This window comes from Cetorhinus maximus, chromosome 26 (assembly GCF_964194155.1).
Source record: "Cetorhinus maximus chromosome 26, sCetMax3.hap1.1, whole genome shotgun sequence".
Lineage (NCBI taxonomy): Eukaryota > Metazoa > Chordata > Chondrichthyes > Lamniformes > Cetorhinidae > Cetorhinus > Cetorhinus maximus.
Window position 1 is genome coordinate 19,722,375 of NC_135904.1, and position 16,590 is coordinate 19,738,964.

At 43.2% G+C, this 16,590-nt stretch overlaps 1 protein-coding gene across 2 annotated transcripts in view; it reads left to right on the forward strand.

Annotated features, from left to right (window-relative positions):
- myo1ea (myosin IEa) overlaps positions 1-16,590 on the forward strand; it is a 149,078-nt gene that overhangs the window by 91,952 nt on the left and 40,536 nt on the right. For both annotated transcript variants that reach the window (XM_078530297.1, XM_078530298.1), the window contains exons 12-16: positions 3,426-3,512; positions 5,318-5,404; positions 8,274-8,441; positions 15,701-15,786; positions 15,896-15,977. In XM_078530297.1, the coding sequence (XP_078386423.1) occupies positions 3,426-3,512; positions 5,318-5,404; positions 8,274-8,441; positions 15,701-15,786; positions 15,896-15,977 (510 nt within the window). The remainder of the gene's footprint in view (positions 1-3,425; positions 3,513-5,317; positions 5,405-8,273; positions 8,442-15,700; positions 15,787-15,895; positions 15,978-16,590) is intronic.

The following is a 16,590-nucleotide window of genomic DNA, read 5'->3' on the forward strand; positions in this document are numbered from 1 at the left end:
TCAGTGAGGGATCTTTGTGGAGTGTCCCAATCATCAGTTGCATCAAGTTGATGACAGAAGTTCTGTTCAGGTGGGTCTGACATTCATTCTTTACCGTATGGATGAGGCCAGCCAAACTGAGCGAGCCAGAGCTTTGCCGCGATTGCTGGGTTCCCCCGCATCCAGGATGCATTCGACTGCACACATGTGGCCATCAAGGCACCAGCGGGTCAGCCGGGTGCCTTCATTAAGAGGAAGGGATTCCACTCCATGAACATGCAGATAGTTTGTGACCACAGGATGCAGATTCTTCAAGTCTGTGCAAGGTACCCTGGCAGCTCCCATGACACGTACGTCCTGAGACACTCCCAGTTCAGTGCTCCTGCCCAACTGGATGGATGGCTGCTGGATGACAAGGACTATCCATTGAATAGGTGGCTTATGACGCCCTCCACCACCCAAGAGCAGAAGCAGAGAAGCGTTACAATATGAATCATGCCTCCAACAAGTGCGGTGGTAGAGAGGACCATAGGTCTTTTCAAGATGCGCTTCCGATGCCTGGACCGTTCAGGGGGAGCACTACAATACACCTCACAGTGGGTGTCACTGATCATGGTTGCAAGCTGCACTTTCCACAATCTGGCACTGGCAAGGGGGGACTCCCTGGAGGAAGGGGATCATGATGCAGCTGCACAGGCCACAGATGATGAGTCCAGTGATGAATCAGAAGAGGAGCATGGTGAGGAGAATGCTGAAGGCATGGAGCCAGACCTCAGTAGCCGGCAGGGACACCAGGGACACTTTGATCCAACGCTCGTTCAGCTAGGCTACCAAAGATCAACTGCAAACACATGCCAGCACTGCCTCCTCCATCCCAGATGTCGGAGCACAAAGAGCACTCAGTGCCTGTGCAATAAAGTTCAGAGCCACTTACGTCCAACATTACATACTGGCGTACCCTGCACCGATAAAATAAAAAGGTGAAGCATACTCAGACAAAAACAAAATTTATCTCATTTTGACAATTCCAAACTATTTACATTAACTTCTCTAATCTTCATTCCCAGACCAAGATAGATAAAGTAAACATAAATTAACATAAAATCACCCGTGACCTGTTCCTCTTGTGCTCATGGTGCCTTTAACTTATGTTTGCGAGTGCTACATCTCAGTGCTCCCTCCTTGCTGGCACCAGCATTGCTCACTCTGCTGCCTTGTCGGCCTTGATGACCTTGGCGGTCATCCTCTGGCTATAGAGCCTGTGCTGACCCTGTCTGGAAGGGAGTGGCCAGTGCCACGACTAGCATCTCCCCAGTCAACACAGCCTCATCGGATGCCATGGTCACTGGGATGGGGCAGAGGAGCTACTGCCATCATCCAGGGTGCCCTAAGAGGAGCCCACAGAGATGACAGGCAGCTCATTGTCAACCTCCCTGCACACCATTGATGGACCGGCACCTAGCTGGGATACTGGGTTCCTCATTCATCCCCCACACTGACTCTGACCACCTGAGGTCATTGCCTGTGTGGGGTTTGCAGGTCTGAGCGCAACCCCAGGAACCCCTCGTTCTGTTCCTGGAGCTGCCTGGAGAGTGGCCACTCTCTCAATGGAGAAGGCAGTGCGCTCAGCCATGAGGGTCAACACAGTGCTCATGCTCCACATGGACTCCTCCATCACGGAGCCCATGGCATGCAGTCCCTCATGGATGTCCGCCAGATCCTCCCGCACATCTCGCTGGACATCCAGCATCTGCTGCCTAATGGACGACTCCAGAGTCTCATTATCAGCCTTCGACTGAGCATCGTCCCGGTCTCCAGCAGTCTTCCAACTGCCGACACCCTGGGCACTCTCTGCCTCCACCTGCATCTCAAGCGACTGTGAAGTGCCCTCACCAATGTGCACTAAGATACTCGCCGTCGACTTAACGGCTGGTGCTGGTATCTGCGCTGGTGCCCGCTTCAGAGAGCGGGTGTGACGCAGGTGAAAATGATGCCTGGTGGTCCTCTGGTGTCAGGGGCAGTCCTTCTGGGTCTGCCTGCTGGTGAACCTAAAAGAGAGAAGAAGGACATATCATTGGTTAAAGTCATCACACTGTCACTGTGCATGCCAGGCACATGGGTGAGACAATGGCGATCTGCATCACCGTGCCATCGTCTTTCAATGATTAATGGGGACTCCAGGTTCGAGGCTTTCCATCAATGAAGTGACTACACTAGAATGGTTGCACAACCCAGAAGTATCACCTCTATGCACTGCGCTCTTACCTTTGTCCGGCACCCCAGCATCTCCACGTCCAGTGGCACAGGGAGCGTGCCAGTTCTCCAGCTCCAGGGCATCCTGCTCGAGCCTGGTTAGCAGCAGCAGGCTGGGCGGGCCTCCGCCTATTGGTGCCCTCTCGTCTTGGTTATGGCTTGTCTTCTCCTGAAAGGACAGAGGAGCATTGATTAATCCATTCTATAACTGCAGTGCCATTGCAGCCTGGCCAACCCCAGGAACACCTCACACGGCACATCTGAGTCGTGGCCATCAAGCCACAAGGCACTCAGTCCAAGCAGCCAGGGCTCACCCCCTTGGACAGCTTCGGCGTGATTGACAGTTGGCACTCAGACTCTAACGCACCTTGAGCTCCATGGGGGGGACAGTCACACCTTAACGCTTCTGCACACTGACCAAGCCAATACAGTACTCACCCTTCCTGAGCGCAGCAGCTCGTTGAAGTGCTCCCAGCACTGCATCCATGTGTGCCGCACCACATCATGGCTACTCACCAGGGACTGCCGCCTGCTCCCATCTCTGGGGACAAGGGTGTTCCCCCTGGCAGCCAGCTCCTCCAGGAGGACCGTGAGACGCTCATCAGAAAAGTGGAGGGGGGGCTGAGTGCCCACCTGACCTGCTCTCCCGCCTGGCGTTTGCAGCCACACTCGACTCCATCGTTACAACGGCAGACGTCCTTCCTTGGCAGCCTTTCTGGAGCTGTCTGGGTCATTTTTAAACCAGCTTTCAGGTTGCCATTGGACCCGGTGGCTGACAGGCCCCTGCTCGGCCCTTCCGAGGAGGGTGGAGCTGGGTTTCACACTGGACGGGCCTTAGTTGGCCCCCCCCCAGCGTGAAATCAGTCAGGGCCCAATCACGGGCGGTGGTCAGTTTTGTGGCTGCTCCCAGGCCTGCTCACTGCGCCCGCCCAACAAGGGGAAAACCCCGTCCATGACATTAGTATGTGAACAGTTAATGCATTGGTATGATATCTCTTTAACCTCCTTTTTTTAACTCGGTGTTAACTGGTTTAAATGGGTTAATGCTTCCACTAAAACAACAGAGAAATGCTGGGATCAGACCCTGCTGTTTGACCCATCGATATAACTAAGAATAATTTCTAGGGTTTATTGAAAGATCTTGTGTGAAGCCACTGTCTCCATCTTTAAGATGTTCTCCTGTGTATTTGCAGAAAAACGGCTTTGAGCAGTTTTGCATCAACTTTGTGAATGAAAAGCTCCAGCAGATATTTATTGAGCTCACTCTGAAAGCTGAGCAGGTATGGCCAACTGTTCTAATTTATTTATAGTGCTTAAGTAGCCCCTTTATTGAAATAAATTCATTAAAACGTCAAACTGTGTTTCCATATAACTTATTCATGCCCTCTGTAACCCTCCAGAAATGTATCCAAGATATTTGCATTTTTATAATGAAGGTGCAGTAGCTAAGTTTGGACATAAGCCCTTCAATGATGCGGTACGATTACAGGCTCAAGAGGCTAAATAGCCTACTTCTGTTCTTGTGTCCCCATTATTCAATCTGTAATCCTATTTCATATAATAGCCCTGCCATTGAAATATATTGTTGTTTTGCTTGGGAGTATTGTTGAAGCGTGATTGATATCGGAAACTTGGAGAATGAAGGTGATCTATTTATAAAGGTCACCTGAACAAGCAGATTATATTACAGCCCTTAACTACTTTACACTGCTTACTTTCCACAAATCAGGCAGCTTTAATTGTGTGCATATCAATTATGTGCAACTTTAAGGAAAATCTAGAGTTTTCTCATCTGTTTCAATTTACTTCACACACACACACACCCCACAGTTTTCAATCAGACTGACCTTGAGCAGGAGGACAGATAAAAAATTAAAATTCTGAAATCTTCCTAACAAAATATGATCCGAAGAAGAGTCATATTGGACTCGAAACATTAACTCTGTTTCTCTCTCCATAGATGTTGCCACACCTGCTGAGTTTTTCCAGCATTTTCTGTTTTTATTTCAGACTTCCAGCATCCACAGTACATTGGTTTTATAACATAATGTGTAATCTGGAAACAACTATTGGGATACCAACAGGCAGATGCTTAATATGTTCACACAATGTCCAATTTTTTTTAATAGTGGCAAAAACCCATTTATTTAAATGTTACTTGCACGGTCATATAAATGTGTTCAACATTAATCCATTATTATTTCTAGCCTGATAACTATAATAAAGGAATTAGTTTTGGAGTTTATAATGTGACCGGAAGATTTTGGGTTACAGAACCTGCAAAGCAATCTTGAAAACTTAATCAGTTCAGCATTCATGCTGACTTTAAAGCAAACTGCAGCAAGTCCTTTTTTTGTAATTGTTGTTCAATATAGGCACTTCAATTGGATCACACCTTTAACTCTCTCATTTTCAGGAAATGTACAAACTCTGTCATCATAGGTCCTCAATTAAGATGTAGACCATTTTCATCATTTAAGTAGCTAAGGAATAATATGGCTGCCCTGTGTTCTGTCTGCCTTTGACACCTATTAACAATAACATGATTGTGCATCAGTTAGAGATGATGAATTTTCTCGGTTTTAATTAACATTTACAAAGACCAATGCATCAAGTAATCCTTTGACTCAATTAACTTCTGAATACTGTACAGGCAGCAGTATTGGACAAAGGACTTCCATACAAACTATTAATATTCTCTGTACAGTTCTGTGAATTGGCAAGTCAAAGGAGTTTTCTTGAATATATAATTAATGAAAGCCAATTTTAATTTGCATTATTTTATCAAAAAATCAAATAAAAAGACATAATGCAGAAATTTCACCTGTTTGATCCAAGAAGCAGCCTTGTCTTATTATACTTAGCACTAGAAGACTTCCCCTTGATGAGCAAAAAAATTTACAAATATATCCTTGAGACTCAACACTGTTAGACAGAAATTGTGGGTTGAAGTCCTACGACATTGAACACGGTGCTTTAGTGAGTATATTGCTATTCAGTGTTCTTTTATTTAAGCTCTTCTGAAACTAATATCTTTTTAGTCCGAATAAGTTCATCTATTATTGTGTAATTCTCATCTCCTTAGGAAGAATATGTGCAAGAAGGAATTAAATGGACTGCAATCGAGTATTTCAATAATAAAGTAGTCTGTGACCTTATAGAGAACAAAGTTGTAAGTATCAGAACTGATTCTTGTATATATTTAGAATGATGTCCAAATATAAGAAACTGTATCCTCTATAATGCTTCATTGCTCAATAGTAAAGGCCATAATTTGTTTATAAAAAAACGGACTAATGTTTTTTTCCTTCAATTAATTGTGGAATCTTCTTAAAAGGTTTCCCATAAGATACTTCCCTTGTGCTTTGATACAGTTGCACAGTTACTCCTGTGTAAGATATCAAAATTTAAGAGAAGTTCCTTAATCTTCCCTTCTTTCTCTTTCAACTTTTCCCACATTACATGGGGTCTCCACAATGCTGGTTGATCACCCTTCATGTCAACCATCATTTTTTTCCTTACTCCTTTCCTTAAGTTCCTTAATCTATTTTATAATAATAAATCCATTTCTGATCATGTAACCTTTCCAATTGTTATTGGCTTTTTATCGGATAATAGTTGTTTATTCGACCCCGGTAACCATATGCCTATTGCTGTGGTAACCATTGTTCTTTAGTTTTAAGTGCTGTGATTGGTCCGTAGGAAAAATGTGACTGGGCAACAAATCTACCATTTGGCCTGTGGTAACCATCTAACTGTAACCTAGGAAGAACGTTGCAGTGATATAGGTGACGGAGCATTTCCAACTGATCGTTTTTTCTTGGGTTACGAAATAAATCTTCCAAAAATATGTTACAAGAATCATAAACAGGACATAAAATTCCTATTAAAAATATATAGATATATATATAATACAGGCAGGTGAGGAATTGAATATTGGAAATATATGAATTTATAGCATTGTGTGTAATTTTTTTTCTCTAAGCAACACCAGAGATCAACTATTCCATCTAAATCTTTAGCACATGACCTGACCACATGACCGCAGAAGTCTTTTATATGTTTCCTTTCTGATTAGTACTTACCATGGGCTGAAATTCTGACTTGAGCCAGTCCATAAAGTGACCATATTGTTTGCTTTAAATATTTTCAATCTTTCTCAACTTTGCAAAGTTAAAATGGACAAATTCTTCCATGGAGATGGTCATTTATGATGTGGACTACAGAAACTGCTGTCATTAACTGCCTTTTTAACACACTTTTTAATAACATATTACTGATTTCATTTTTTGAAAGGTAGGGTAACCACGGAGGGCCAGTTAGCTCAGTTGGCTAGACTGTTAGTGTGTAGTTCAGTGTAATACCAGCAGCATGGTGCTCGATCCCCAGTCTGGCTGGATAGATTCGGGGCCTGCCTCCTTGCCCTGCCCAGTAGTAAAATCATGGCATAAGCCGTGATTCAGTGACCCTCAAATAATTGAGGATGCTGCCTGAAGAAGACAGAGGATAACTATGTTAACTAATTATTAGGAAGGTGAAGGAACGAACATATGTTTATATGACTCTTAGGAGCACTTAACATAAAAAAAGATGGGTTAGGAGTGATGGTAGATAGGAGACTATTTGATATCCTAGTAATTACTGAAACCTGACTAAGGAAGAGAATGAGTGGGGAGCGGATCCATGACGCTCTGTGTACTTGAGGCAGGGAAGAGAAAGCAGGGAGGTGCACAGTTTATCACTGAGAGGAAGGAACTGGAAATTGGCACAAAGCCCATTTGGATGGATCTGAAAGATAGAAGAGGGATAATATTAATGGTAAGAGGATGTTAAAAGGTCACCAAGTCACAACAGAGTTGGATTACTGTGGTGGGAGATTGAAACAATTGGTATTAAGGCCTCAGTTATAATGGGGAATTTTAATCATCCTGACATAAACTGGGACTTAATCTGTACACACAAAGGTTCTCTGAAGTCCTTCAAGAATATTTTCTTAAAGAGCAAATGAGGTAAGGGATCAAATAAGGAAAACTGGGAAAAGTCAAATGAAGGTCTAGAAGCTGGTATGAGATGGAAGGAGGAGCACATGAGAACAATATAATGGAAAATATAAAAAATAATGAAGTATTGTTTGTCAGGAGCCAGAGATGGATACTGAGGGGCATAGGAGTTTTTACCAGTAGCAATGGGGAGTTGGTGTGTGTGTGTGAATAGTGAACTGGCAGAATTACAAAACCTTTATTTTGTGGCTCTTCTTGCCCATGGATAAGGAGCAATTCCTGAGTTGAAAGAGGTACCGTTTATAAGAGAGGGAGCAGACTTCTAAACCTTGCTATCGCAAGGAAAATCATGGCGGAAAGGAATCTGGGTAAATTAATGCCAAAGGATCCACTGGTGGAGTTGCCTTAAGAAGATCACAAATTCCTTCATCATACCTTTTTTCAAAACTCACTGGAACCCATTAACATCCCAAAAAGGCAAATATGTCAACCAGCTTCAGAGGTGAAGCTCAAAATGAGCCCTCAAATTAAAGGCCCCTGGGTAAAATGTGGGTAAATTGATTGATATTTTGATGAGCGATGGCATAAGGGATCATCTGGAAGGACAAGTACTGATTAGAGAGAGCCCAGCACTCTTGGGGTTTTCATGAATTTGGAGAGTTCTGATCTAAGAAAACCTTTCTGTTGGGCATATGGTTCAAAGACAAGAGGGTACAGTTTAAAGCATTACATCAAAAGAAAACAGGAAATTTAGGCAACTTTTTTTTTAGTAGAAGGTGATAGAATTGTGAAATTCATTTTTAAAAAAAAAAACTGGCAAGTTTTGAAAAAGAACTGGATGCGTTACTGATAGGAATAGGAGTACAATTTCCAAAACTGGTGGATCAGTCATCTTCTTGCTCTCAAAAACAGTCCTACATTGCTATGAGCTACAAATCATGTTCAATATGTGCCATTTTTATAAGTAATGCTGACACTAAAGAGTATCATCATCCAGTTATGTCTATCCTTTGGTCTGTAATAGTGTGTATTTATTCACAGAATCCACCAGGCATTTTGAGTATTTTGGATGATGTCTGTGCAACAATGCATGCAACAGGGGAAGGGGCAGATCAGACGTTGTTGCAAAAATTGCAGATGCAAATTGGAACCCATGAGCACTTCAACAGCTGGAACCAGGGTTTCATCATTCATCACTATGCAGGCAAGGTAACCAAACATGATAGCAATGGAATTACTATCCAAGGTTTACTTAGACTTAGAGAGTCTCTGTTGCTGTGAACAGAATTAGCTAACATCACATTGGTGTCCAGATATTGAGAAGCGTGGATAAAGGCCTAAGTCGTTAAGCCAACCATCAAGATCGGGAAAAAAAAAGATGAGGTTAAACAAGAAGTAGTGATTAGGTGACAGCAAGTTTGGGGTTTCAAACCATTAGGAACTCTCACTTAATCCCAAACAACATCTCTTTCCAATTAGAACCAGGTTTAGACTGTCCAAACTCTGCTCTAAAATCCATGAGGGATATTATATGGATATTATATTATATTGCAAATTTATTCACATCCTTGGTTATTTTATTTACAACGCGCAGCATCTATGTGCAAGTGTTTTCTCTCTCTTCCCCCAAATTGGCATCTTCCGAAGGTGAGCAAACCTATCAATGAAGAAGTTAGATTTACAAACTATATAGAATTGGCATTTAAAAGTAAGTTCCACACACCCTTAAGGAATCTTCCAGCCTGTAGCTGCCAGTCTGTAGCTGCATGAAAGGCTAAGCCATGTGTGCAAATTAATGAAGGATTCCATTTACTTAATATTGCTGAAAAGAGACATGTTCCAAAGCTTTTCACCTTGCACTCATCCGAACAGATGCAAGAATGCCAAATTTCTAAACAGCACAACTATGTATACTATAGAAGAGGTGTGTTGATTGGTTGGTAAGTCGGCGTTGATTGGCAGAGGTGTTTCCATGGAGACAGCAAGAGAGAGCTGTCAGCTCCCCATGCCTCTGAGAAATTCAAAAAGGCACGAGGATTGAACATATTCCTTTTGTTTGCAACAGGTCCCTGCGTATGAATGTATGTCACTTTTGGCAAACGTATATGAGCCACATTACGAGTTTGACTGATTACCTTAAACTGGTTGAGAGTGTAGCTATTAGCACACTCAGGATTGTTCAGCAAGTGCTGCCCAATCTCAGAATCACACCTAACATCTTGTTTTGGATTTTGCAAGCATGGGCTGCAGGGTTTAGTACAGTCTGTACTCTGCCTATTACGAACAGCCAGAGGAACGTGCTATTTGATTCAATCGGCCAATCATTGGGATGTACGACCTACATACCTGGCATTACACCAATACTGACATTCATACATGGCCTTGCTCAATTGTATGGTAGGCAGAACATCTTTTTGGACTGCTGGCAGCATCCCATTCGTGGAAAATGCCACTCGTGTTGCCACTGCATAGTAGCAGTATGAAACAGCTTGCTTAACCTTTTGTTTAAATTTTTAAGATACTTCACCTTTGCAGGGTAATTTGAGATAGACCGGACGCTTTTCAGGTCTGAAAGTGGCGGCCTGTGGTCTATCTGCAAGTTTGCGCAATACACAGCGAACGATGATCTGATCAGGATAGCCCTTGTCCTGCAGGATAACTTTGATGCGCTCTATTTCTATGTCTAGCTTGCAAGGTGAACAAAAATAGGGCTCTATTTACAAGATTGCTGATCAGGTCAATCTTATACCACATGGAGGTGTACAAATCCCAACGCGTATATGGATCAGTGAAGGAAGGCTTGAGCTAGACAAAAGCGGATAAACCATTAGCAGATGTCTCAACTAGCACATCGAGTAGGGTTGCCAGCCCTCCAGGTTTGCCCTGGAGTCTCCAGGAATTGAAGGTTAATTCCAGGACACTGCACAGAGCAATCCAGAAGAGAAAAAAAAAATCGCTGTCAACAAAATTGTGTTATTTCACATTTTCTCCCAACACTTTCATTCATTGGTCATGAAAAGTATTGGAGATGGCAGGGCGGGGAAGAATAATCTGATCTGGCAATAGAGAGGTTGGAAAAACTCAGCAGGTCTGGCAGCGTCGGCGGAGAAGAAAAGAGTTGACGTTTCGAGTCCTCATGACCCTTCAACAGAACTGGTTCTGTTGAAGGGTCATGAGGACTCGAAACGTCAACTCTTTTCTTCTCCGCCGACGCTGCCAGACCTGCTGAGTTTTTCCAGGTAATTCTGTTTTTGTTTTGGATTTCCAGCATCTGCAGTAGTTTTTTGTTTTTTATATTAATAAAGAGTTTGTCCCCTTTCCAACTTGCCAGGGTAAGACAGCGCTCCTGGAGGAAGGATTAATGACAGGAGTGTGGGGACAGGAGCAATTGGGACGAAAGTCGTGTGATGAAATCTGCAGGAGTACAGCCAACCTTAGCTTTTGAGGGAAGGGAGCGCATTAGAGACTGCCCCATCTGTCACGGAGTTTTGCACATTTATTTTTGAAAATATGTTTTTTCAACTTTCAGCTGACTAGAAATTTTGCAACTTGAAATGAGACAGATCAAACCTGCAGTAAAGTCCCTCCATTCGCAGGGGTTACGTTCCCACAAAATCACAGGAGGAGCTAAATCGCAAACAGTGAACCTACTTTATAATGGGAGTGAATTAGATAGCTTCCAGCCTTCGCAAAGTTCCTTGCTTGCTGCACATCTGAGCTTTGCTCTTCCAGATGTGGAAACCTCTCCAGCTCTTTACCAACCTCTCCTGAGCAGTGGCATACCTCAACTCTACACCCGAGACGTAAAGAAAGCACGTCCTTGAATGCAGTCACCATAAACAAAAACTCCATCACCGCAACATGCAATTAGAGCCTTAACGTTACCCACCGTATAATTGTTCTGCTGTGCCAACATGTTATTTAGCAGCTTGGTTTTGAGCTTATTCATAAAGAAGCTCAGTGCACTTTTAACCCTTTTTTTATCCAAACCAATTTATGGGGTGGGATTTTCGGGCCCTGCCCACTGCCAGGGTCACCCAGTACCACCAAAGGTCAATCGGCTGCCACATCCCACCCTCCACACCGGGGCCAGAAAATCCTGGCCTTTATTTCTGTTTCAACAAATTAAAACCTGCGAAGCCATTCATCTATGAAGTAGCCTCACCAGCTGACTGCCCACCCGGCTCCACCCCCCACCCCTCCTGCCAAACAACAATCTGTACAGCTTTGCGTTTTCAAATTTGACCACTGACTATGTAGGAAGTCAAACCCTTGCTTTTAGGCTCTTTCCCTCATTTGTAAACGCTTGAAGATGATAAGCTGGTATTTAAAAAGGATCTTCCATGGAACCTTTCCCATCTCTGAAGATATTCGGGACCAATACCGCGAATGGGCGACGGTTTGAACCATGGCCCGCGATGGTCTTTCGTGTGGGTAAACAAATTCGGAAAAGAGGTGGCGAGCAGTGGGAATTTACTGTACTTAAAAATGCAAGGCCACCTTCCAAGGTGAAGGTGAAAAACAAACAAATTAGCCTCAGGGATTGTGAAGAGAGGGACATTTCCTACACTTTCAAAGACCCATTGAAATTCGTCACTGTCTAAGGGTGACGCGTTGAAATACAAAGTGCTGGATATTGAAGCAATGATTGCCACAGACAGACCCACCCAAACCCTCTTGGAAATACACAACAAGTGGAATATTTCAAGGCGAGGCAGCAGCCACTGCAGAGAGATTGCAAGGAAGTTTTCAGCAAAGGAAACTGGTCAAAAGCTGGTCTCTCTGTCTCTCTCGCTCTCTCTCACCCCCTCTCTCTCGCTCTTACACTTGCTCTATAGAGAGAGAGAGCATTACCCGGTATGGAAGCCAGCTTTACTAGAAATCTACCAGTGGACCGAGACCTCATAATAATTGCCACATCTTCTACATCTGACCACAGCCACGAAACCAGCTAATCCAAATCGACCACAACAGTTTAAATCTACACTTCATGGACCATCGAAGGACATGTAACCTTTTGTTTATTGGACTCTAACTTCCCTTATCCCTGATAGTGTGGTTGTGGGCCCAAGCATACATGATGTCTTGAAAACTCAACTTGATGGCATGAGTTGCTAAGTCAATAAGTTCAATGAATACAGAATCAGAAAATGGCGGTGTGTTTAGACTGCTATGACATATTCTCAAAAATTTGGTTTTTCCTTAAAAACCGAAGCCATTATCTAATCATTACTTACTTGGTACATTTGTTCCTTTCCCTTCCTACCTCACTAGTACTCTGCACCAGGCCTTACCACCTTTTTAAAAATTCTTTCATTGGATGTGGGCATCGCTGGCAAGGCCAGCATTTGTTGCCCACCTGTATTTGCCCCTGAACTTGCGAGGCCATTTCAGAGGGCAGTTAAGTGTCAGCCACATTGCTCTAGGTAAGGGTGGCAGATTTCCATCTGGAAACAATCGACAATGGTTTCATGGTCACTATTACTGAGGCTAGCTTTTACTTTCAGATTTTTTATTAGTTGAGTTTAAATTCCACTAGCTGCCATGGTGGGGTTTGAACTTGTGTCCCCAGGGTATGGGTGTGGGCATCTGGATTACTAGTCCAGCAACATTACCACTATGCCACTGTCTCCCTGAAGCCATACATTGAAAGTTATAAAACAAAATGCACCTGAAATTGTACTTCCCGACTGTCTCTTTATTGTATTGTATTGTACTTATTCGAGGGCTTCTTTTTAGCCACTTGTATAGTAAATGATTCTTGTCTTATCAGGGTGAACAGATGGTCCAGTCACTGGCGATTAAATTTATTGGCTATATAAACTTCAATCAGTACATACCAGGGAATGTCTTTAAAATTGTTGAAGAACTTACAAGTGGGGGAATTCCAGACCTGTTGTGCATTCAGCAGATGGACTAATGCGAAAACTACTTATTAATGCAGCACAATCCTGATAACCATCTAACTTTGTGAAGAAATTTTCCGCTTGGATCAGAAGGACTAGAAGCAGCCAATCTCATTTCTCATTTAGTCAGCAACTCCCATCTAATCAAAAACAGGAAATGCTTTCTAGCTCAAGCTCAATGGTTGAAAATTTGGTGCACAGCCCACTAGCAGAGAAGGTTTCAAGATCAACTTTGATAGGCTGGACACTGTGTTCAGATGGCTGAAAAGCATCCCCTCCGCCATCTCCTTCTGTTTTCTCAATTCTCAAATGGCCACCATTCTAGGGCAGGACAAAGAAAACGCTTCAAAGACACTCTCGGCAGCATTGACATTAATGACTAGGAGGAGCTTGCCAATTGCACAAAATGGCGACAACCTATCTATTGAGCTACATCACACTTTGACTCAGTGTCTTAATGATGAGGCAGAGTGCTGAGAGAAGGAAAGAAAAGGAAGCGAGTCCTGCACTCCGGATCCCACTACCTCATGAGACATCTTGAACCATGTGCCCAAAGATCTGTGGGTCAAGAATCGGCCTGTTCAGTCACGTAAAGACCCATGGCAAGAAATCTGAGACCTTGACTAAACATCATCCTCAAATCGAGGGACAGTGACAACGTCGGCTGTTAGACTTACCAGATAGCAAACACTATCCGCTTTCACTGTCCACAGAATTAATCCAGGGCCTCTATCCCAGTTCAGTATCATCTTCATTTACTCCTTCAATCTTACTTTCTCTATTCGACCATCAGTGGTATCCTGATGTTTAACACCCAAACAAGCTAAGGCTGCAAGCACGATTTATGGGCCAATAAGTGACATATGGTTCAGAATATTGATTCAGGATAAAAGTGGAGCCCTCCCTCCCCCTGTTGGTGCACTTGGACCTGCCTGGAGAATTAGAGTGCAGCTGCCTACAAGACAGGATGGTATTAAGAAGAGTAAAGAAAGACTTGCATTTGTACTTAAACAGTGCTTTTTATGACCATTGGATGACCCAAAGTGCTCTACAGCCAATTAAGTATTTATGAAGTGTAGCAACTTTTGTAATGTTGAAAATTGAAAGCTTCTTCTTCCAAATCTGAAAATTTAAAGTAGGTTGCAGTTTCCTCTTGGATTGCACGGATCCACATAAAATCATACATACCCGGACATTTCCTTTACACCTGGCTAGGTAATCCTACACCTAGGGGTGCATATAAAGTGATTTGATAAATTTTAATTCTGTAGAATAGGAGGGATTGAATATATTGGAATTTCATTAAGTAAGAATATGCAGTTTAATGCATTGCGATTCTATGCAGATAGCAGGAATGTGAAGTGATTTGCTATTATGTAAGCATTGGAAGGAAGTTACGTATTCTAAAAGTTTCATTACTCATACCCACCCTCTAGAATAAAGAGATGTCAGACTCTTTTGTACTTTATACTGGGGTCAGTGCATGTTTGTTTGGCATCTACAGCTTGCATTTATATAGCATCTTCATATACTGCATTGGAAAACATCCTGAGGTGTTTCAAAGGAGCATTATATTTAAAAAAAGACCTATGGAAATACTAAAACAGATGACCAAAAGCTTGGCTCAAGAAGAGGTTTTTAAGGAGCATTTTAAAGGTAGAGAGGTTTAAGGAAGGAATTCCAGAGCTTAGGGCTCAGGCTGCCAATGATGAAGAAATTGAAACTGGGGATACTTAAGAGGTCAGAGTTAGAGGAGTGTACTTATACCGGGGGGGTTGTGAGACAGAAGGTGATGACAGAGTTAACAGGGAGGGAAGAGGCCATGGAGTGATTTGAAAACAAGGGTGAGAATTTAAAAATCAAGGTGGTGCTTAACTGGGAGCCAGCGTAGGACAGCAAACACAGGGATAAATAGGTGAATGGGACGACCGAGTTAAGACATGGACAGAGTTTTGGATGATCCAAAGTTTAAGGAGGGTGGAGCATTGGAGGCTGGCCAGGAGTTGATTGGAATAGTCGAGCCTAGAAGTACCAAAGTCATAGATGAGGGTTCAGCAGCAGATGAGCTGAAACAGGATGAAGCCGGACAGTGTTACGGAGAGACGGTCTTGGTAATGGCACATATGTGTGATCAGAAGCTCATCTTAGAGTCAAGTACGACACCGAGGGCGCAAACAGTCTGCTTCAACCTCAGCACATCGCCAGGGAGAGGGATGGAGTCAGTGGCTAGGAAACTGAGTCCGTGGCAGAGACTGAGGACAATGCCTGTGATCTTCCCAATGTTCAGTCAGAGGAAATTTATGCTCATTCACGACCGGCTGTCAGAAAAGCAGTCTTGATAATTTTAGAGACAGTAAACAGATCGAGAGAGAGAGAGAGAGATGGCGATCAGGGTGCCATCAGCATACACATAGAAATTTATGCAGTGTTTTAAGATGATGTCGCTGAGGGCCAGAATTGTAACCGTCAGCTCAGAGCTTTTTTTTAAAAACAAAATGTTGTTGCAAAACTTGTGGGCTGGAAAACAGAGTTCAAATCTTTCAAATTTCCTTTCCTGTCCAGGTCTCCTATAACGTGGAGGGGTTCTGCGAGCGGAATCGAGATGTTCTCTTCACAGATCTGATTGAACTCGTGCAGAGCAGTGAGCTGTAAGTGGAAGAGAAGCTACTGGTACATGTGCATGGATTGTTTAGAGCTGACTTGTGTGAAACATTGGCTGTGCTGGCATGTTTAATTGTATTTGTTGCTGCTTCACAGCCCTTTCATTCGTGCACTTTTCCCTGAAAGTCTACAAGCAGAAAAGAAAGGCCGGCCCACAACTGCAGGCAGCAAAATTAAGGTACTTAACAGTCACCAGCGTTCCTCACTAACCTTTCTTTGAGGATGCCAACCGTTGGCTAGCTTTAGCAACACATGTATCACGGAGAAATGGGACATTATGGTGGATGGTAACATCGTGGGTAATGTATTGATCGAATAACCCAGAGGCCCAGACTTATGCTCTGAAGGCATAGGTTCAAATCCTATCATGGCAGCTGGGGGGGATTTAAATTCAATTAATAAAACCTGGAATAAAATGTTAGTCTCATTAATAATAATCGGTAAACTATCAGATTGTTGTAAAAACCCATATGGTTCACTATGCCCTTAGCTGGTCTGGCACACATGTGACTCCTACAGCAATGTGGGCAACTCTTAACTGCCCTCCGAAATGACCACTCAATTCAAGGGCGATTAGAGATGGCCTTGCCAGCAATGCCCACATCCCAAGAAACAGTTGAATTACAAGGTTTTTTATATTCTATCATTGTTGACAATCGGCAAGTGGAGGCAAGGCTGCTCCTAAAGAGAGAGACAAAAAACCCAGAATAGTTCTATTTTATTAGGGTCCTTCACTTGCTCTATGGAAGCTGGGGTAGCCCTAACTCCTAATTATATTCCCTTACAGCCTT